The sequence below is a fragment of the Nerophis ophidion genome, linkage group LG18, assembly GCF_033978795.1.
Source record: "Nerophis ophidion isolate RoL-2023_Sa linkage group LG18, RoL_Noph_v1.0, whole genome shotgun sequence".
Classification (NCBI taxonomy): Eukaryota; Metazoa; Chordata; class Actinopteri; order Syngnathiformes; family Syngnathidae; genus Nerophis; species Nerophis ophidion.
The window spans coordinates 49,393,479-49,415,822 of record NC_084628.1 but is presented as its reverse complement, the minus strand read 5'-3'; the positions used below and the strand labels follow the sequence as shown (position 1 = coordinate 49,415,822).

At 37.3% G+C, this 22,344-nt stretch overlaps 1 protein-coding gene across 2 annotated transcripts; it reads right to left on the bottom strand.

The window, feature by feature from the left end:
* Positions 1-6,083: 6,083 nt before the first annotated feature.
* On the bottom strand, positions 6,084-21,478 carry mrps23 (mitochondrial ribosomal protein S23). 2 transcript variants are annotated; one of them, XM_061878304.1, is made up of 5 exons: positions 21,317-21,478; positions 13,336-13,515; positions 13,180-13,257; positions 9,011-9,146; positions 6,084-6,942 (listed from the first exon to the last, which is right to left on the bottom strand). In XM_061878304.1, the coding sequence occupies exons 1-5, from the start codon at positions 21,358-21,360 to the stop codon at positions 6,502-6,504; spliced, it is 879 nt and encodes a 292-aa protein (XP_061734288.1). In that variant the 5' UTR covers positions 21,361-21,478; the 3' UTR covers positions 6,084-6,501. The 2 variants fall into 2 exon arrangements, with proteins under 2 accessions (XP_061734288.1, XP_061734290.1); XM_061878306.1 differs by having other exon boundaries at positions 21,217-21,350.
* Between the last annotated feature and the right edge of the window lie 866 nt (positions 21,479-22,344).

Genomic DNA, 22,344 nt, shown 5'->3' with positions numbered 1-22,344 from the left:
GTCTCAATGTAGATGTAGTGTATCAATATAGGTCTTGTCTCAAAGTAGGTGTACTGTATCAATATAGCTCTTGTCTCAAAGTAGATGTACTGTATCAATATAGGTCTTGTCTCAAAGTAGATGTACTGTATCAATATATGTCTTGTCTCAAAGTAGATGTACTGTATCAATATAGGTCTTGTCTCAAAGTAGATGTACTGTATCAATATAGGTCTTGTCTCAAAGTAGATGTACTGTATCAATATAGGTCTTGTCTCAAAGTAGATGTACTGTATCAATATAGGTCTTGTCTCAAAGTAGATGTACTGTATCAATATATGTCTTGTCTCAAAGTAGGTGTACTGTATCAATATAGGTCTTGTCTCAAAGTAGATGTACTGTATCAATATAGGTCTTGTCTCAAAGTAGATGTACTGTATCAATATAGGTCTTGTCTCAAAGTAGATGTACTGTATCAATATAGGTCTTGTCTCAAAGTAGATGTACTGTATCAATATATGTCTTGTCTCAAAGTAGATGTACTGTATCAATATAGGTCTTGTCTCAAAGTAGATGTACTGTATCAATATAGGTCTTGTCTCAAAGTAGATGTACTGTATCAATATAGGTCTTGTCTCAAAGTAGATGTACTGTATCAATATAGGTCTTGTCTCAAAGTAGATGTACTGCATCAATATAGGTCTTGTCTCAAAGTAGATGTACTGTATCAATATAGGTCTTGTCTCAAAGTAGATGTACTGTATCAATATAGGTCTTGTCTCAAAGTAGATGTACTGTATCAATATAGGTCTTGTCTCAAAGTAGATGTACTGTATCAATATAGGTCTTGTCTCAAAGTAGATGTACTGTATCAATATAGGTCTTGTCTCAAAGTAGATGTACTGTATCAATATAGGTCTTGTCTCAAAGTAGATGTACTGTATCAATATAGGTCTTGTCCCAAAGTAGATGTACTGTATCAATATAGGCCTTTTCTCAAAGTAGATGTACTGTATCAATATAGGTCTTGTCTCAAAGTAGGTGTACTGTATCAATATAGGTCTTGTCTCAAAGTAGATGTACTGTATCAATATAGGTCTTGTCTCAAAGTAGATGTACTGTATCAATATAGGCCTTTTCTCAAAGTAGATGTACTGTATCAATATAGGTCTTGTCTCAAAGTAGATGTAGTGTATCAATATAGGTCTTGTCTCAAAGTAGGTGTACTGTATCAATATAGGTCTTGTCTCAAAGTAGGTGTACTGTATCAATATAGGTCTTGTCTCAAAGTAGATGTACTGTATCAATATAGGTCTTGTCTCAATGTAGATGTAGTGTATCAATATAGGTCTTGTCTCAAAGTAGGTGTACTGTATCAATATAGCTCTTGTCTCAAAGTAGATGTACTGTATCAATATAGGTCTTGTCTCAAAGTAGATGTACTGTATCAATATATGTCTTGTCTCAAAGTAGATGTACTGTATCAATATAGGTCTTGTCTCAAAGTAGATGTACTGTATCAATATAGGTCTTGTCTCAAAGTAGATGTACTGTATCAATATAGGTCTTGTCTCAAAGTAGATGTACTGTATCAATATAGGTCTTGTCTCAAAGTAGGTGTACTGTATCAATATAGGTCTTGTCTCAAAGTAGATGTACTGTATCAATATAGGTCTTGTCTCAAAGTAGATGTACTGTATCAATATAGGCCTTTTCTCAAAGTAGATGTACTGTATCAATATAGGTCTTGTCTCAAAGTAGATGTAGTGTATCAATATAGGTCTTGTCTCAAAGTAGGTGTACTGTATCAATATAGGTCTTGTCTCAAAGTAGATGTACTGTATCAATATAGGTCTTGTCTCAATGTAGATGTAGTGTATCAATATAGGTCTTGTCTCAAAGTAGGTGTACTGTATCAATATAGCTCTTGTCTCAAAGTAGATGTACTGTATCAATATAGGTCTTGTCTCAAAGTAGATGTACTGTATCAATATATGTCTTGTCTCAAAGTAGATGTACTGTATCAATATAGGTCTTGTCTCAAAGTAGATGTACTGTATCAATATAGGTCTTGTCTCAAAGTAGATGTACTGTATCAATATAGGTCTTGTCTCAAAGTAGATGTACTGTATCAATATAGGTCTTGTCTCAAAGTAGATGTACTGTATCAATATATGTCTTGTCTCAAAGTAGGTGTACTGTATCAATATAGGTCTTGTCTCAAAGTAGATGTACTGTATCAATATAGGTCTTGTCTCAAAGTAGATGTACTGTATCAATATATGTCTTGTCTCAAAGTAGATGTACTGTATCAATATAGGTCTTGTCTCAAAGTAGATGTACTGTATCAATATATGTCTTGTCTCAAAGTAGATGTACTGTATCAATATAGGTCTTGTCTCAAAGTAGATGTACTGTATCAATATAGGTCTTGTCTCAAAGTAGATGTACTGTATCAATATAGGTCTTGTCTCAAAGTAGATGTACTGTATCAATATAGGTCTTGTCTCAAAGTAGATGTACTGTATCAATATATGTCTTGTCTCAAAGTAGATGTACTGTATCAATATAGGTCTTGTCTCAAAGTAGATGTACTGTATCAATATAGGTCTTGTCTCAAAGTAGATGTACTGTATCAATATAGGTCTTGTCTCAAAGTAGATGTACTGTATCAATATATGTCTTGTCTCAAAGTAGATGTACTGTATCAATATAGGTCTTGTCTCAAAGTAGATGTACTGTATCAATATATGTCTTGTCTCAAAGTAGATGTACTGTATCAATATAGGTCTTGTCTCAAAGTAGATGTACTGTATCAATATTGGTCTTGTCTCAAAGTAGATGTACTGTATCAATATAGGTCTTGTCTCAAAGTAGATGTACTGTATCAATATAGGTCTTGTCTCAAAGTAGATGTACTGTATCAATATAGGTCTTGTCTCAAAGTAGATGTACTGTATCAATATAGGTCTTGTCTCAAAGTAGATGTACTGTATCAATATAGGTCTTGTCTCAAAGTAGATGTACTGTATCAATATAGGTCTTGTCTCAAAGTAGATGTACTGTATCAATATAGGTCTTGTCTCAAAGTAGATGTACTGTATCAATATAGGTCTTGTCTCAAAGTAGATGTACTGTATCAATATAGGTCTTGTCTCAAAGTAGATGTACTGTATCAATATATGTCTTGTCTCAAAGTAGGTGTACTGTATCAATATAGGTCTTGTCTCAAAGTAGATGTACTGTATCAATATAGGTCTTGTCTCAAAGTAGATGTACTGTATCAATATATGTCTTGTCTCAAAGTAGATGTACTGTATCAATATAGGTCTTGTCTCAAAGTAGATGTACTGTATCAATATATGTCTTGTCTCAAAGTAGATGTACTGTATCAATATAGGTCTTGTCTCAAAGTAGATGTACTGTATCAATATAGGTCTTGTCTCAAAGTAGATGTACTGTATCAATATAGGTATTGTCTCAAAGTAGATGTACTGTATCAATATAGGTCTTGTCTCAAAGTAGATGTACTGTATCAATATATGTCTTGTCTCAAAGTAGATGTACTGTATCAATATAGGTCTTGTCTCAAAGTAGATGTACTGTATCAATATAGGTCTTGTCTCAAAGTAGATGTACTGTATCAATATAGGTCTTGTCTCAAAGTAGATGTACTGTATCAATATATGTCTTGTCTCAAAGTAGATGTACTGTATCAATATAGGTCTTGTCTCAAAGTAGATGTACTGTATCAATATATGTCTTGTCTCAAAGTAGATGTACTGTATCAATATAGGTCTTGTCTCAAAGTAGATGTACTGTATCAATATTGGTCTTGTCTCAAAGTAGATGTACTGTATCAATATAGGTCTTGTCTCAAAGTAGATGTACTGTATCAATATAGGTCTTGTCTCAAAGTAGATGTACTGTATCAATATAGGTATTGTCTCAAAGTAGATGTACTGTATCAATATAGGTCTTGTCTCAAAGTAGATGTACTGTATCAATATATGTCTTGTCTCAAAGTAGATGTACTGTATCAATATAGGTCTTGTCTCAAAGTAGATGTACTGTATCAATATAGGTCTTGTCTCAAAGTAGATGTACTGTATCAATATAGGTCTTGTCTCAAAGTAGATGTACTGTATCAATATATGTCTTGTCTCAAAGTAGATGTACTGTATCAATATAGGTCTTGTCTCAAAGTAGATGTACTGTATCAATATATGTCTTGTCTCAAAGTAGATGTACTGTATCAATATAGGTCTTGTCTCAAAGTAGATGTACTGTATCAATATTGGTCTTGTCTCAAAGTAGATGTACTGTATCAATATAGGTCTTGTCTCAAAGTAGATGTACTGTATCAATATAGGTCTTGTCTCAAAGTAGATGTACTGTATCAATATAGGTATTGTCTCAAAGTAGATGTACTGTATCAATATAGGTCTTGTCTCAAAGTAGATGTACTGTATCAATATATGTCTTGTCTCAAAGTAGATGTACTGTATCAATATAGGTCTTGTCTCAAAGTAGATGTACTGTATCAATATAGGTCTTGTCTCAAAGTAGATGTACTGTATCAATATAGGTCTTGTCTCAAAGTAGATGTACTGTATCAATATATGTCTTGTCTCAAAGTAGATGTACTGTATCAATATAGGTCTTGTCTCAAAGTAGATGTACTGTATCAATATATGTCTTGTCTCAAAGTAGATGTACTGTATCAATATAGGTCTTGTCTCAAAGTAGATGTACTGTATCAATATTGGTCTTGTCTCAAAGTAGATGTACTGTATCAATATAGGTCTTGTCTCAAAGTAGATGTACTGTATCAATATAGGTCTTGTCTCAAAGTAGATGTACTGTATCAATATAGGTCTTGTCTCAAAGTAGATGTACTGTATCAATATAGGTCTTGTCTCAAAGTAGGTGTACTGTATCAATATAGGTCTTGTCTCAAAGTAGATGTACTGTATCAATATAGGTCTTGTTGCTGACGGTGCTCCACTTAATGCTCAGGTAGTTTGCTCTCACACGGAAGAGTGTAAATATTTTTCTTCACAATAAAAAATATTTTAAAAATCCCATCCTTGTCTTCATTTTCTGTTATGTTTAACATATTTATTTGGCAAGAAATCCCACATTAAAAATAAAGACAAAGAAAATGCTGGTTAACTTGAACTTTCATTTGCAATGGGTCTGCTTCCACTGGCTTCTAGAACAACATCCCTTGATCTTGAGGCGCCTTCTCTTGGAATTCTTGTGTCAAGCCCACAGCATTCAAAGGGGCATATCATGATTTTTGCCTACATTTAAAACCCTTTATTGTGGTCTCCACAACATGTAATGGTGATGCATTGGTCAACATTTTCTTCTACAGACCATCTTCAAGTCTCTCATTTTATTTTTGGGCTGAATGAAGCCCTTCTGCAGGCCAGGACAAGAGGCCCCCTGGACAGAATCTTCACCCAAGCAGCCATGTTGTAGTGCTTCCATAATGAGTCTACTGGCAGATATAAGTCATAACTAAAGGCCACCTTTTGTTACAGCATTCATGTGCATGTATGAGTCAGTCTGCCCCGCAGCAAGACAGAAAAATAAGGTACTTCCATCCATCCATCCATTTTCTACCGCTTATTCCCTTTCGGGGTCGCGGGGGGCGCTGGCGCCTATCTCAGCTTATTGGCTCCAATTGAATAAAAATGGCGGACTCATGCAAAGCTCTTTGGGGAATCTTCTGGCATACACATATCCTGCGACCTCACTAAAGTCTCCAATTCCAAACGGCTTGTTCGGAGGAAGTTTGATTGAAGGCAAGATTGTTTTACAAATAACTCAGGAGTTAAGGGAATCAAATACACTAAACCAGGTAAAGTAAGAAAAGCTGGTTGTGCAGCCATGGACTCCTGTCAATATGTCCACCTATCTGTCCTTCCAACACTAAGAATAACACCTTTCTTCAGTATACAAACATCACACTCTGTAGTTTACATTACTAGCGAGTAAACTTGGGGAGAGAGCTGAATATATGATGCTTACATTGGACACTTTTCAAACATTGCTAAGTTAGCGCCCTCTAGGCTTCCTCTTCAAATGTCTGTCAGTTTTTAGAAATGACTCATTTTATTTGTTTCCAATATGTCACTTACATCTGACTCTGGACAACAAAGTTGTAACTCTGCATTTCTTAACATATGGAGCTCTATTCCAAATGCAACTACTACTATTTGGATGGTAATTGTACTAAACATCAAATATCTCTTGGACACACACAGCAATATAGACTTAGATACCTTAAGTACGGTACATTGAACTGAACACACTCTGTTGTTGTACTAAACATCAAATATCTCTTGGACACACACAGCAATATAGACTTAGATACCTTAAGTACGGTACATTGAACTGAACACACTCTGCTGACTATCAATAAATGAAGAAAACCAATGAAGGCTACTTTCAGTTGATAGATTAGATATGATTCTTATCAATCATGATTTAATGTTGATGATGCTTTTATTTCTAAGACGTCTTTGGGGTATGCTCTTTGTGCTCTTGCTTGCCTTCAGCATGACTTCCACTCTGCTCGGCCAACATGTCTTGCTTGCCTTCAGCATGACTTCCACTCTGCTCGGCCAACATGTCTTGCTTGCCTTCAGCATGACTTCCACTCTGCTCGGCCAACATGTCTTGCTTGCCTTCAGCATGACTTCCACTCTGCTCGGCCAACATGTCTTGCTTGCCTTCAGCATGACTTCCACTCTGCTCGGCCAACATGTCTTGCTTGCCTTCAGCATGACTTCCACTCTGCTCGGCCAACATGTCTTGCTTGCCTTCAGCATGACTTCCACTCTGCTCGGCCAACATGTCTTGCTTGCCTTCAGCATGACTTCCACTCTGCTCGGCCAACAAGTAAGCCAGCTTGAGCCCCAACACTGGATCCCTGTGCGTGTGCGTAGTCTCCTGCAGGATAGAAGCACTGCTTTAGACATGTGTGCAAACATACGCTGTTTGGTTGGGTTAAAGGCTTACTGAAATGAGATGTTCTTATTTAAACGGGGATAGCAGCTCCATTCTATGTGTCATACTTCATCATTTCGCGATATTGCCATATTTTTGCTGAAAGGATTTAGTAGAGAACATCCATGATAAAGTTCTCAACTTTTGGTCGCTAATAATAAAAGCCTTGCCTGTAGCGGAAGTAACAGATGATGTGCGCGTGATGTCACGGGTTGTGGAGCTCCTCACATCTGAACATTGTTTACAATCATGGCCACCAGCAGTGAGAGCTATTCAGACCGAGAAAGCGACAATTTCCCCATTAATTTGAGCGAGGATGAAAGATTAATGGATGAGGAAAGTGAGAGTGAAGGACTAGGGAAAAAAAAAAGGCAAGGGCAGTGGAAGCGATTCAGATCTTATTAGACGCATTTACTAGGATAATTCTGGAAAATCCCTTATCTGCTTATTGTGTTACTAGTGTTTTAGTGAGATTATATGGTACCTGAAAGTCGGAGAGGTGTGGCAACCGCCAGTGTCTCCGGTGGGAGGAGATAAGAGAGTCCGCAAGCTCCGCTCATAACTACGGTAAGAGCAGACTTATTACTACAATTTTCTCACCGAAACCTGCCGGTTGACATGTGGTCGGGAACCATGTTCGCTTGACTGCTCTGTTCCATAGTAAAGCTTCATCTTCGGGAACGTAAACAAGGAAACACCGGCTGTGTTTGTGTTGCTAAAGGCAGCTGCAATACAACGCTTCCCACCAACATCTTTTTTCTTTGACCTCTCCATTATTAATTGAACAAATTGCAAAAATTCAGCAACACAGATTTCCAGAATACTGTGTAATTATGCGATAAAAAGAGACGACTTTTAGCCGTGAGCGGTGCTGGAAGAACATGTCCGCTCCAACCGATGACCTCATGCGCACGCGTCATCTTTTTGCCATGTTTTCAACAAGATACTTTGCAGGAAATTTAAAATTGCAATTTAGTAAACTAAAGCGGCCGTATTGTCATGTGTTGCAATGTTAATATTTCATCATTGATATATAAACTATCAGACTGCGTGGTCGCTAGTAGTGGCTTTCAGTAGGCCTTTAAAAGGCAACTGCACTTTTTGTGGAATTTTGCCTTTTGTTCACAATTATTACAAAAGACATGACTGATGGATTTTTTTAATGCATTCTAAATATTAAATAGAAGTAAATTAAAGTCCGCTTACAACGGAGCCAACGGCAGCTCCACTATTCCACCCATAAAATATGAAAACCATTCAAAAAGCCCCAACAAAAGTCCATTTACATTTTGTGACTTGAATATTAAGTATTATTGAAATAGTTATAATAAGTGGTGATGCAGACAAACTAGTAATAACGGTGACATAATAACTTCCTGTGTCTCTATGTTCATCCAGTGGTCCGCTGTTTCCTGGCTTCCCTGCTCCTGGGTAGTTTATTGTACATCATAAATCATGCATCTCACCTAGAAAATAGTTGGCTGAGGACGTTATCTGACAAGTCCCCCTCGCCCCCCACCCCGTTTCTTCACGAGGAATATGAGACATTTTTCATGTAAATGGGAAGACATGAACATCTTAGCAGTCAGCAAGTGATGTGTTATTATGTTTGTTAGCTCTCATGAAGTCTGCTGTGAGGAGAAATGTGTGATGTAGGAGGAGGGAACTGGGATGCATTTTTTTAAATTGATGCTGAAAATGATCAAAATATGTAAATATTAAATATTATTTATGTGCCTGTTATTAAATTACATATACACTTCCATTATGTATGTAAAACCTTAATGGAAGTGTTTGGATGTGTGTAAGGGCTTTTATAGGCGGACTATAACAACTCCCATAGGCTTCATTGTAAGCAGACTTTTAATTGCATTTATTTCATGTTTAGAATGCATAAAAAAAAGAAAAACAAGTGTTTTTGTCTTACATAAGGATTGTAAACGATAAGCCAATTTCCCCAAAAGTGCAGTTCCCCTTTAATAAGCTCATGCAGTGTCAGCAGAATACTTACTGAATGTTTGGAGGTCTCAGTGCTTCTTCTCCTCAGTATGATGCCTTCTGCCAGTAAAGCCTTCCCAGTCCGCTCAAAGAGAAGAGACTTGTCCATGTCGAATTGGCTCTTTAACTCTTCATACTTGTAGATAAACCTGCAGCAGCGTGGTACAAGTGCGCTTTATCATTTCATGGTGAGCACTTACAACTGAAATATCACAATAAATATCATGTCATTACCTTCTGTACACACACACACATTTGATAATGAAAAGTACAGGATAGTCAGTGAAGTAGAAATGTGCCGAACATTTACTAATGACAGTCACACACTTGCTTTGAATGGTACAATGGTTTGAAAGAAGACCTGCAGTGGACTGGCTGGGGCAAACATGAAACTTCTTGACTCAGGGTTCAGAATGGGCCACATGAATGTGGTCAGGAGGCAGGCACAGTTACAACCTAATTCATCTAGTTTTTAATCTCACATCAAAAATGCTGAGAAAAACCCTCAACTTGAGGTATTTTTTAACATTTAAATTCATGATATGAGATCAAAGATACACACACATAAATGATAGAGGGGATTTATAAAGTAATTTGTCCTTTTTAACAGACTTGAACACTGTAGATATTTACAACATAAAACATCGGGATTATAAGGTGTTGAAGTAATATTTATCTGTGGTGATTTTAACATTGCTTTGTTCAATTCCACAAGGCTCAGTATTTATACTTTATTTCAATGCTATTTGTTCAGTATGTAATAAATGTAAATGTACTGTTTGCAGATGATACAAATGTACATTGTTGAGGAGAAGACTTGAGGTTGAGTAGATTCAGCTAAAAAATGGTTTGATATAAATAAGTTACCATTAAATGGTAAGAAAAGGGATAAGCGGTAGAAAATGGATGGTAAGAAAACAACGTATGGTGTTTAGTGGTGCAAGGACAAATTGTGAAGCAAAATTTAAATTAAATCAAGTGGAAATTGATAAGAGTATATGAAACTAAATTCTTGGGAATAATAATTGATCATAAATGATGTTGGAAAGCGTATATTGAATATATCAAGGGAAAAATATCCAAATCCATTGCTATTCTTTATAAAGTAAAACACGTGTTGAGTAAGACATGCCTGCATATGTTATATTATTCTTTGAGTTGTCCATATTTATCATATTGTGTTGAAGTTTGGGGAAATGTTTATGAAACAAACAGAGCCAATAATTAAAGTTGAAAAAAGGGTGATTAGAATAATACATAAAGTGTGCTACTATGAACATACCAATCCATTATTTAGAACTTCTAATGTGTTAACATTTTCAGACATTGTGTTTTTAAAAAGAATGGAAATGTTTGGAGTAAAGAACAGCAGCCTTCCAGCTTCTATTCTTAGCTTCTTTCCATTAAGAGGAGAAAACTATCATTTACAGAGATATTGATGTAAATTAAGAAGGAATTTAAATATTTCTATTTAGGATTTAAATGGTGTAAGAAGCTCAGTGATGAGTTGAAGACATGCACTTCTTTGTTAAGCTTTAAGAAAACCTTGAAGTGTGAAATAATTGAAAATGATCAAATATAGTAAAAATTACCTTCATCCCATTGATTTTTTGGAACTTTGATGTTTCAGGCAATCTAACTGTTCCTTTTTACGACATTCTTTTTATTTTCTTTTGGTGTATGATTGTTAAAGATGATGATGAATGTGCTGTTAAACTGCTCACACAAAATGGTTGAAATAACCCAAATAAACTCCTATTCATTCAATTCAGGCAATTGCGTCCCGCGAGACCTTATTTTGCAATATACACTCCCGTCGCCCCCCAACCCCGCCCCCTATTGTTGCCCGGAATAGTTAGTGATGCATTGGATTCTGGGTATTTTTTGTGTTGTGTTTATGTTGTGTTACGGTCCAGATGTTCTCCCAAAATGTGTTTGTCAATCTTGTTAGGTGTGGGTTCACAGTGCGCAGCGTATTTGTGATAGCGATAAAGTCGTTTATACCCCCACCCTCAGTGTGACCTGTATGGCTGTTGCCCAAGTATGCTTTGCAGTCACTTCCGTAGGTCTGCATAAACCTCATACAATATGTGACTGGGCCGGCACAGTTTGCATGGTGGAAAAGCGGACGAGACGGCAGATTGTAAAGAATGCTAAAGAGAGTGCCATCACGGCACTCCCTTAATATTGTTGTCCGGGTGAAAACCGGGAGAATGATTGCACCGGGATATTGTCGGGAGGGGCACTGATATTCGGGTGTTTCCCAGAAAGATTGCGAGAGTTGGCAAGTATGTAGCTAGGGTGGGAAAGCCATTCAAAGAAGATGAATTCATTAAAAAGTGCATGTTAGATTTTTTTAAGAAATCTTTTCTTGCGGCCCAGCCTCACCCAGTTTCTGCATCCAGTGGCCCCCAGGTAAATTGAGTTTCAGACCCCTGATGTACACGATGTACAGCGTGTCTCTGTATCCAACCACAACCAAACCAAGCAGAATAACAACACGTAGACAACATTTTTACTAACATTATCAAATCATCAGTGGCCTATTTATATGTGATATCACTGACCATCCACCAGTTTCGACTTTGCATGACTGTCATGTCAAGATGACCAAAGACCCTGTGGCAAACATCTCTAAAGGAATAAGTGAGGAAAAATGGTGTGCCCTAAACAGCAGCTCAGCGCTTCAGGATTGGACTTCAGTTTACAGAGAACCAAATGTGGACAGTGCTTACTGTCATGTTTTACACAGCTTCACTTCCCTGCACAATAAACACTGTCCTGCAAAAAGAATATTTTAGAAAAGGAAAAAATAAAAAAAATCCCTTGGATCAGAAAAGGGAGAATTAATGCCTGTAAAAAGAAAAACAATCTCTACAAACTGTTCATCAAAATAAAAACAAAAGTGGAACAAAGATATAAGTAAAAAAATAAATGAACTGATATAACAACAAACGGTTATATTATCAAAAAAAATATGAAAAGAAAAACACTATAAAAGGAACTTGAATAGTCTAATCAAAGAAGGATATTGAAAGTTGTCATATCCTGATTACTTTATTGGTGAAAATGGAGAAGATTATGAGTACTGTGGTGAATAAACAATTAAAAAAACATGTCAGGCTAACAATGATTACAGTGAAGTGAATTACATTTATATAGCGCTTTTTCTCTAAAAACTCAACGTACTGTTAAGCTACATGGGACGGTGTGGCGCGGGTGTCAGAGTGGCTGTGCCAACAACCTAAGGGCTCCTGGTTCGATCCCCAGCGTCTAGCAATCTAGTCACGTCTGTTGTGTCCTTGAGCAAGACACTTCACCCTTGCTCCTGATCTGTGGTGGTGATGGTAGCTCATCAGTGTGTGAATGGGTGAATGTGGAAATAGTGTCAAAGCGCTTTGAGTACCTGGAAGGTAGAAAAGCACTACAACCCATTTACAAACTAAATGGTTGGCACTGGGATCAGGTGGGTAAAGTGTCTCACCCAGGGACACAATGGCAGTGACTGGGATGGCGGACGCGGGATTTGAACTTGCAACCCCCAAGTTTCTAGCACTACCAAATCAATGTATTAATGGCAATTAACATGATAATTAACAGCCTTAATTATCCGGCGATCTAAGGTATTCCTGCTGAGGATGCATCATCAGTATCTTGTCACACGGCCACCACATTATTCCTGTTCTCATACTGGACTCCTCCAAAAAGTTTTCACAGCCTTGAACCCTCCACAGATACATTTGTTTGGATTCCCAATTTTTGTCATTAACATAGAAGTCATGTGAAGTTCCACTTTTTCAAATGTCGTTTCCCTTTTCTAGATTTGTATTCATTATTTACCTTTATCAGTTTCAAGTTACTTAAGTGACAATTGTGTGTTTTCTAGATTTGTATTCATTATTTACCTTTATCAGTATCAAGTTACTTAAGTGACAATTGTGTGTTTTCTAGATTTGTATTCATTATTTACCTTGATCAGTTTCAAGTTACTTAAGTGACAATTGTGTGTTTTCTAGATTTGTATTCATTATTTACCTTCATCAGTATCAAGTTACTTAAGTGACAATTGTGTGTTTTCTAGATTTGTATTCATTATTTACCTTCATCAGTTTCAAGTTACTTAAGTGACAATTGTGTGTTTTCTGACAGTAAAATAAGGGTCATCCATGTGTGTGTGTATACCTCTGACTGGTAGACAGGAAGTTGGATTTGAAAAGGTTGAAGGGCTGAGAACCCATGCCGTACCGCTCATAGAACTTCCTGCAAGCAGACAGTGGTGAAATGGTGGTCTAACATAGTACAGTAAAAACACAAACACTGGGCAGATATTCCACTCACGCTCTAACTTCATCTTCTGCGTAGAAAATTTCAGGCACGGGGTCTGGTTTCTTGTTCCAGTATCTTCTTGAGGGCTTCACATAGAGTGGTTCCCGTTTTGGTGGAAAAGCTTTGTACACATCATACCAGATGGGTTTATCTGCTGGCTTTATCACTCCAGACCGCATCAGATCTCGAACCCTGTTGATCATATAGCCCAGCAATTCATTAACATGTTCAATAGTGCTCAAATACACTTAAAACTAAGCAAACATACATAGTACCACTTGTATATTTATTTGAATTGTATTGTAATATCATTTGATCAATTGTATATAGATGTGCCGGCAGTCCAGGGGCAGCCAGGCCATAGAATGGATCACAACTGGACTCTTCATATTTACATTTTTGCTTCTAATCCCAGCAGGTTTTAACTATTCATGCTCAAGGACTTAAAGACCACAGTTCAAGCTGGTAAGTATTATCTTGACTTTATAAATGAGATGAAATACAATCAGATAAAATGTATATTTTAATCAAACTTATTTTTAGAATAATTTTAGACAAGTTTAGTATGCAAGCCAACGACCACATTTGTTTGTACTGAAAGTGTTACAGAGCTAGTACTTTGAACCAGGATTCTTCTATAATCCCCAAAGCTACCCAGACCAAAATGTTGTGCACAGACACATTTTTGTTTAAAATGACCTTGACTCAAGTCCCTTTCTCTCTCATACATCTGTTCTTCTCCATCCTTTTACTCTGCATTTGTAGACTGATCATCTTATTTTGTGGAACAAAATAAAAACAAACACTTGTCGTGTGCCTAAGACTTAGCCAGTAGGTATGTTTTTTTTTTTTTTTACCACATATCTCAACAATTTCAAAGATCCACCAGATTGAGTAATAATTATCTTTGACAAAACATGTCCAAAAAATAAAAGCAAATACAATTAGAACATTAAAAAATAATAAATTATAATAAAAAACAGGATAAGATACCAAATTCAAAAAGACAAAAATAAAGCTAATATAAAGCCCTTTAAAATGATCCAATATAAATATTAATGTAAGGGCTTTTGTGCTTTTAACCATATTCCAAGATTTAATTGATCATTTTAGAACATGAAGTCATTGTAGGTTTTACTTGCAGAAAACGACATGTATAAAAAAATGTAGCTTGCAGTGTTTCTATGTTAGTTAATTTATAAATATGCCAAATGTGATCTCTTGTAAATGTATGATCCCCTCCCAAATCAATCAATCAATCAATCAATGTTTATTTATATAGCCCCAAATCACAAATGTCTCAAAGGACTGCACAAATCATTACGACTACAACATCCTCGGAAGAACCCACAAAAGGGCAAGGAAAACTCACACCCAGTGGGCAGGGAGAATTCACATCCAGTGGGACGCCAGTGACAATGCTGACTATGAGAAACCTTGGAGAGGACCTCAGACCCCCCCCCCACATGTACAGTATTACCTTCCACAGACAAATGAGTCACATGTTCCACAGATATAACTGCCCTCAACCTCCATGTTACATTTTTCAAAACATCCTTTGAAGGGTATATCCCATTATTTATTTGAAATTGTATTTCTTTAATTTTGGGAAGAATTGGGTATGTAATATATCTTGTCCTTAACCCAATTTTTGTAAACCCCTTTAGGATATCTAAAATATTATTTCACTAAAACTGGCCGCATATATTTGTTGGAACACTTTTCCTCACCGAAATGAACATCTTCAATATTAAGGTTTCTCAGACAAGGAGTGGTGTTTGAATATACTATAAAACATCTTGAGTCACCACGGAATTTAATGTATCGCTTTGGTGATCTTCTCAAACAACAAAATCTGTACTTTTCATACATTTTTTCAAAGTTGACCTTGTCTGCTCTGATCTTTTGACGTATATAAAAATGCCTGAATATGATACTGTGTAATGTTGTGCTTGGACAATCACGCAAGGTGAGGACTTCACACTTGTCTGTGTTGAAGTCAAGTCCAGAAGCTTTAGAAAACCAATCAATAGCTAGCAGGGCCACAAGGATTTGATGATGATTTTTCAAACAAAGTGTGACGTCGTCAGCCAGCAAACTTATCAATATCTCATTTCCTAGGACTTGAATGCGTTCTATAAAAGAGTTCTTCATGAAAACAGCTAACATTTCTGCCGCTGTTATAAATAGTAAAGGTCAACTTCCACAGCCTTTTCTCATTCCTCATTTGACATCAAATATTTGACATGTCCCTTGGTCTCGAGCAACCCAACTATTACTACTGGTGTACAACATTTGAATTGTGGAAACAAATTTGTGACCAAATCCAAAAAGTTTGTAGGTTTGTAGAATGAATGGATGTTCAACAAAGTCAAGTGCTTTATAAAAGTGTAAAAACAAGATAAGAATGTTAATGACATCTTTGTAGTCCACCAAGTTTAAAACTAGCCTGATGTCCTAGAACGTCCTTTTAATAAACCTGACTGTGTTTCCTCAATAACACTGGAAATTCATTTTTTTTAATCTGGAAGCAATAGCGCCTGAAAGAATTCTATCACCTGTATTGAGTAAAGTCATTGGTCTTAAATGATTGACAATTGGCAGGTTTAGGGATGAAAACAATGAGACCTTGCTTCATGTTTGTACTTTGTTCCTGTTTCTCTATGCACATTGATAATGCTTTGTTGTTTATATGCAATGTGACATTGGTAAATGTTAGCAGTATGTCAGTCAGTGCTGGGTGATTTATTCAAGGACATTTTTATCATAACCAAATTAGGGCTGGGCGATATATGGTGGCTTTGTCTCTGTGCGATATAGAAAATGACACTATGGTGATATTGGAGTATACCTTCTCACGCACTTGCTTTAAGCTGCGGGCATCACACTACAGAATCTTCTCACTCTTTCCTGTCTCTCCTTCTCACAGAGACATAACAAGTGCACAAACTTACATATGTCACATACTGTCACCTCATACGTCACATACTGTCACCTCACACCTCACATACTGTCACCTCACACGTCACATACTGTCATCTCACACGTCACCTCATACGTCACATACTGTCACCTCACACCTCACATACTGTCACCTCACACGTCACATACTGTCACCTCACACGTCACATACTGTCACCTCACACCTCACATACTGTCACCTCACACGTCACATACTGTCACCTCATACGTCACATACTGTCACCTCACACCTCACATACTGTCACCTCACACGTCACATACTGTCATCTCACACGTCACCTCATACGTCACATACTGTCACCTCACACCTCACATACTGTCACCTCACACGTCACATACTGTCACCTCACACGTCACATACTGTCACCTCACACGTCACATACTGTCACCTCACACGTCACCTCACACGTCACACTGTCACCTCATACGTCACATACTGTCACCTCACACCTCACATACTGTCACCTCACACGTCACATACTGTCACCTCACACGTCACATACTGTCACCTCACACGTCACATACTGTCACCTCATACGTCACATACTGTCACCTCATACGTCACATACTGTCACCTCATACGTCACATACTGTCACCAGACACGTCACATACTGTCACCTCACACATCACCTCATACGTCACATACTGTAACCCGACACGTCACATACTGTCACCTCACACGTCACATACTGTCACCCCACACGTCACATACTGTCACCCGACACGTCACATACTGTCACCTGACACGTCACATACTGACACCTCACACGTCACATACTGTCACCTGACACGTCACATACTGTCACCTCACACGTCACATACTGTCACCTCACATACTGTCACCTCATACGTCACATACTGTCACCTGACACGTCACATTCTGTCACCTCATACGTCACATACTGTCACCTCATACGTCACATACTGTCACCTGACACGTCACATTCTGTCACCTCATACGTCACATACTGTCACCTCATACGTCACATAAGTATACGCCCTTACGGAGCAGAGAGGTAGCAGACTGGGTAACGTTAGCTGTGATGCTAGCGAAGCCGTGCGAGTTGTAAGCGAGAGAAAGTAGGTGCGAATGAAGAAAGAATTAATTCCCAAGAAAAACAGCAGGGGGTCCATCGTCTGGCGGTGTTTTGGCTTCAAGCAGGAATATGTCAAATAGATCATTTTACTTTGTCAAGTGTGGGACACAAGTGTTGCTACCAAAAGTAGCATTACTACTAATATGTAGCATCATTTGAAAAGTCACCTGCTAATAACTGTTTAATAAATACAGTTTTAGTCAATTGACATAGTTGTGATTTCCTTCTCTGCATGAAAGTTTAAAAGTAGCATATATGAATGCAGTATGAAGAAGAATTTTTGAATGTAGACACATAGAATCATCATACTGCTGTCATTATATGCATCAAGTGTTCATTCAAGGCCAAGGCAACATATCCACATATATATGCTGTATGGTCACATGACCTAAACATATCCACATATATATGCTGTATGGTCACATGACCTAAACATATCCACATATATATGCTGTATGCTCACATGACCTAAACATATCCACATATATATGCTGTATGCTCACATGACCTAAACATATCCACATATATATGCTGTATGGTCACATGACCTAAACATATCCACATATATATGCTGTATGCTCACATGACCTAAACATATCCACATATATATGCTGTATGCTCACATGACCTAAACATATCCACATATATATGCGGTATGGTCACATGACCTAAACATATCCACATATATATGCTGTATGGTCACATGACCTAAACATATCCACATATATATGGTGTATGCTCACATGACCTAAACATATCCACATATACATGCTGTATGGTCACATGACCTAAACATATCCACATATATATGCTGTATGCTCACATGACCTAAACATATCCACATATATATGCTGTATGGTCACATGACCTAAACATATCCACATATATATGCTGTATGGTCACATGACCTAAACATATCCACATATATATGCTGTATGCTCACATGACCTAAACATATCCACATATATATGCTGTATGCTCACATGACCTAAACATATCCACATATATATGCTGTATGCTCACATGACCTAAACATATCCACATATATATGCTGTATGCTCACATGACCTAAACATATCCACATATATATGCTGTATGCTCACATGACCTAAACATATCCACATATACATGCTGTATGCTCACATGACCTAAACATATCCACATATACATGCTGTATGCTCACATGACCTAAACATATCCACATATACATGCTGTATGCTCACATGACCTAAACATATCCACATATATATGCTGTATGCTCACATGACCTAAACATATCCACATATATATGCTGTATGCTCACATGACCTAAACATATCCACATATATATGCTGTATGCTCACATGACCTAAACATATCCACATATATATGCTGTATGCTCACATGACCTAAACATATCCACATATATATGCTGTATGCTCACATGACCTAAACATATCCACATATATATGCTGTATGCTCACATGACCTAAACATATCCACATATATATGCTGTATGGTCACATGACCTAAACATATCCACATATATATGCTGTATGCTCACATGACCTAAACATATCCACATATATATGCTGTATGGTCACATGACCTAAACATATCCACATATATATGCTGTATGCTCACATGACCTAAACATATCCACATAAACATGCTGTATGGTCACATGACCTAAACATATCCACATATATATGCTGTATGCTCACATGACCTAAACATATCCACATATATATGGTGTATGGTCACATGACCTAAACATATCCACATATATATGGTGTATGGTCACATGACCTAAACATATCCACATATATATGCTGTATGCTCACATGACCTAAACATATCCACATATATATGCTGTATGCTCACATGACCTAAACATATCCACATATATATGCTGTATGCTCACATGACCTAAACATATCCACATATATATGCTGTATGCTCACATGACCTAAACATATCCACATATATATGCTGTATGCTCACATGACCTAAACATATCCACATATATATGCTGTATGCTCACATGACCTAAACATATCCACATATATATGCTGTATGCTCACATGACCTAAACATATCCACATATATATGCTGTATGCTCACATGACCTAAACATATCCACATATATATGCTGTATGCTCACATGACCTAAACATATCCACATATATATGCTGTATGCTCACATGACCTAAACATATCCACATATATATGCTGTATGCTCACATGACCTAAACATATCCACATATATATGGTGTATGGTCACATGACCTAAACATATCCACATATATTTGCTGTATGGTCCACATGACCTAAACATATCCACATATATATGCTGTATGGTCACATGACCTAAACATATCCACATATATATGCTGTATGGTCACATGACCTAAACATATCCACATATATATGCTGTATGCTCACATGACCTAAACATATCCACATATATATGCTGTATGCTCACATGACCTAAACATATCCACATATATATGCTGTATGCTCACATGACCTAAACATATCCACATATATATGCTGTATGCTCACATGACCTAAACATATCCACATATATATGCTGTATGCTCACATGACCTAAACATATCCACATATATATGCTGTATGCTCACATGACCTAAACATATCCACATATATATGCTGTATGCTCACATGACCTAAACATATCCACATATATATGCTGTATGGTCACATGACCTAAACATATCCACATATATATGGTGTATGGTCACATGACCTAAACATATCCACATATATATGCTGTATGGTCACATGACCCTAAACATATCCACATATATATGCTGTATGCTCACATGACCTAAACATATCCACATATATATGCTGTATGCTCACATGACCTAAACATATCCACATATATATGCTGTATGCTCACATGACCTAAACATATCCACATATATATGGTGTATGCTCACATGACCTAAACATATCCACATATATATGCTGTATGCTCACATGGCCTAAAATATCAAGATATTAAAGAAAGGGCATATCGCCCAGCCCTAAACCAAATCTAATTCCTCTATTTTTTTAAGTTGTGCCTCAAATGTGAGTCGTCTAATAGTTGTATACGTTTTTTCATCTTCTGAAAAGGGTATTCATGTGGTCTAATGAGTGATGTGAAGAAAACAAACTTTGAATAGAAGGAGAACATCTTTTTGGATGCTTTCAGCTTCTTTGTATTCTTTTCCATTTATTAATAAACTTTTGACAGAATTTCTGTTGGTTATTCCGCTCCAGACTACTCAAGTAGGAAGACTTGTTTTCCACCTTCTTCAATGCACTAAGCATGTGACCTTCCAAAAAGAAGTGTCCTCATTTGAAGAGTAAGACACTTGTAAAAAAAAAATATACATATATAAAAAATATTTTCATGTTTTATTATTATTAATATTTAATACTCCCTGTATTTGTTTGTTTCTTTCCTTGACATGTTTTGCTGATGTTGAAAGTGCTTTAACTTGTGCATGCATTATAAATGTATGTTTGTTGTTCATAAAATAAATAAATGTAAAAAAAAAGACCTTTTTGCACTTCACAGTAGAAGAAAAGTGATTTCCTTTTAAACATATTTTAAGTCCCTAACATTCAACATTTTCAAAAGATACTTTGGTTAGTCACATAATAACAAAAGGCTAATAATTGTAAATGTAATAGTTGAGTAACCTTTTCCCCTTCTTTGGTGCTGTGAGCTCAGAGGAACTTGCCTCTCACAGTAGTCATCATTTCATCTTCTTCACCTCCAATTCTCTACAATTGTCCAAGGCCATCTTACTTTCTTACCGTGAAAAGACGGTGCCGACTCTCTCCAGCCTGCCATCTTACTTTCTTACCGTGAAAAGACGGTGCCGACTCTCTCCAGCCTGCCATCTTACTTTCTTACCGTGAAAAGACGGTGCCGACTCTCTCCAGCCTGCTGCCGGCCATTATTAGACTCCCGAGCCGGCCGCTGAGTCACGTGACCTTTCTTCCACGCCGTTGTCACACCAAATTGCTTCTCAATCTCCCTTCAAAACCTTCCCCCCATTTACTTCCGGGGTCATGATTAATACAGACGTTTTGTTAACACTATATTATAAAATATAACGCTATATTATAACGATACAGACATTTGTCAACGCTATATTAAAAAAATTAAAAAACAATTTACAAACACAAGCTATGGGATGACATAAGAGGAAACGTGACCCGCAGAAGTAAATGCGTCAGCCCATAGCTTGTGTTTGTAAATTGTTTTTTAATGTTTTTTACATTATAGAGTCAACAAAACGTCTGTATTTTTATAATATAGCGTTAACAAAACGTCAGTATTAACCATGACCCCAGAAGTAAACGGGTGGGAAGGTTTTTGTAGGGGGGAAGAAATTTGGCGTGACACCGTCACCGAGCTTCGACCGGGGTCCCACTTCCGGCGGAAGTCCTTCTTATTCTTCTTCTGTTTAATGGCGCTTGGCAAACAACTTCCTGGTGCGCATGACCGCCACCTACTGACGTGTGTGTGTGTGTGCGTGTGTGTGTGTGTGTGTGTGCGTGTGTGTGTGTGTGTGTGTGTGTGTGTGTGTGTGTGTGTGTGTGTGTGTGTGTGTGTGTGTGTGTGTGTGTGTGTGTGTGCGTGCGTGTGTGTGTGTGTGTGTGCGTGCGTGTGTATGTGTGTGTGTGTGTTACAGCCTACAGGGTGTTGTGATGTAGTTTGATGGAAGGTTGCATGTCTACAGGGTGTTGTGATGTAGTTTGATGGAAGGTTGCATGTCTACAGGGTGTTGTGATGTAGTTGATGGAAGGTTGCATGTCTACAGGGTGTTGTGATGTAGTTTGATGGAAGGTTGCATGTCTACAGGGTGTTGTGATGTAGTTTGATGGAAGGTTGCATGTCTACAGGGTGTTGTGATGTAGTTTGATGGAAGGTTGCAT

Bases quoted from the DNA above. Each gene is read 5' to 3' on its own strand.
- mrps23 (XM_061878304.1), bottom strand. From the start codon at position 21,360: ATGGCCGGCAGCAGGCTGGAGAGAGTCGGCACCGTCTTTTCACG. The intron at 13,258-13,335 runs GTGAGTGGAATA...GTCTGCTTGCAG, and splicing joins GCAGAAGATGAAGTTAGAGC to GAAGTTCTATGAGCGGTACG. The intron at 6,943-9,010 runs GTAAGTATTCTG...TCTATCCTGCAG, and splicing joins CTGAGACCTCCAAACATTCA to GAGACTACGCACACGCACAG.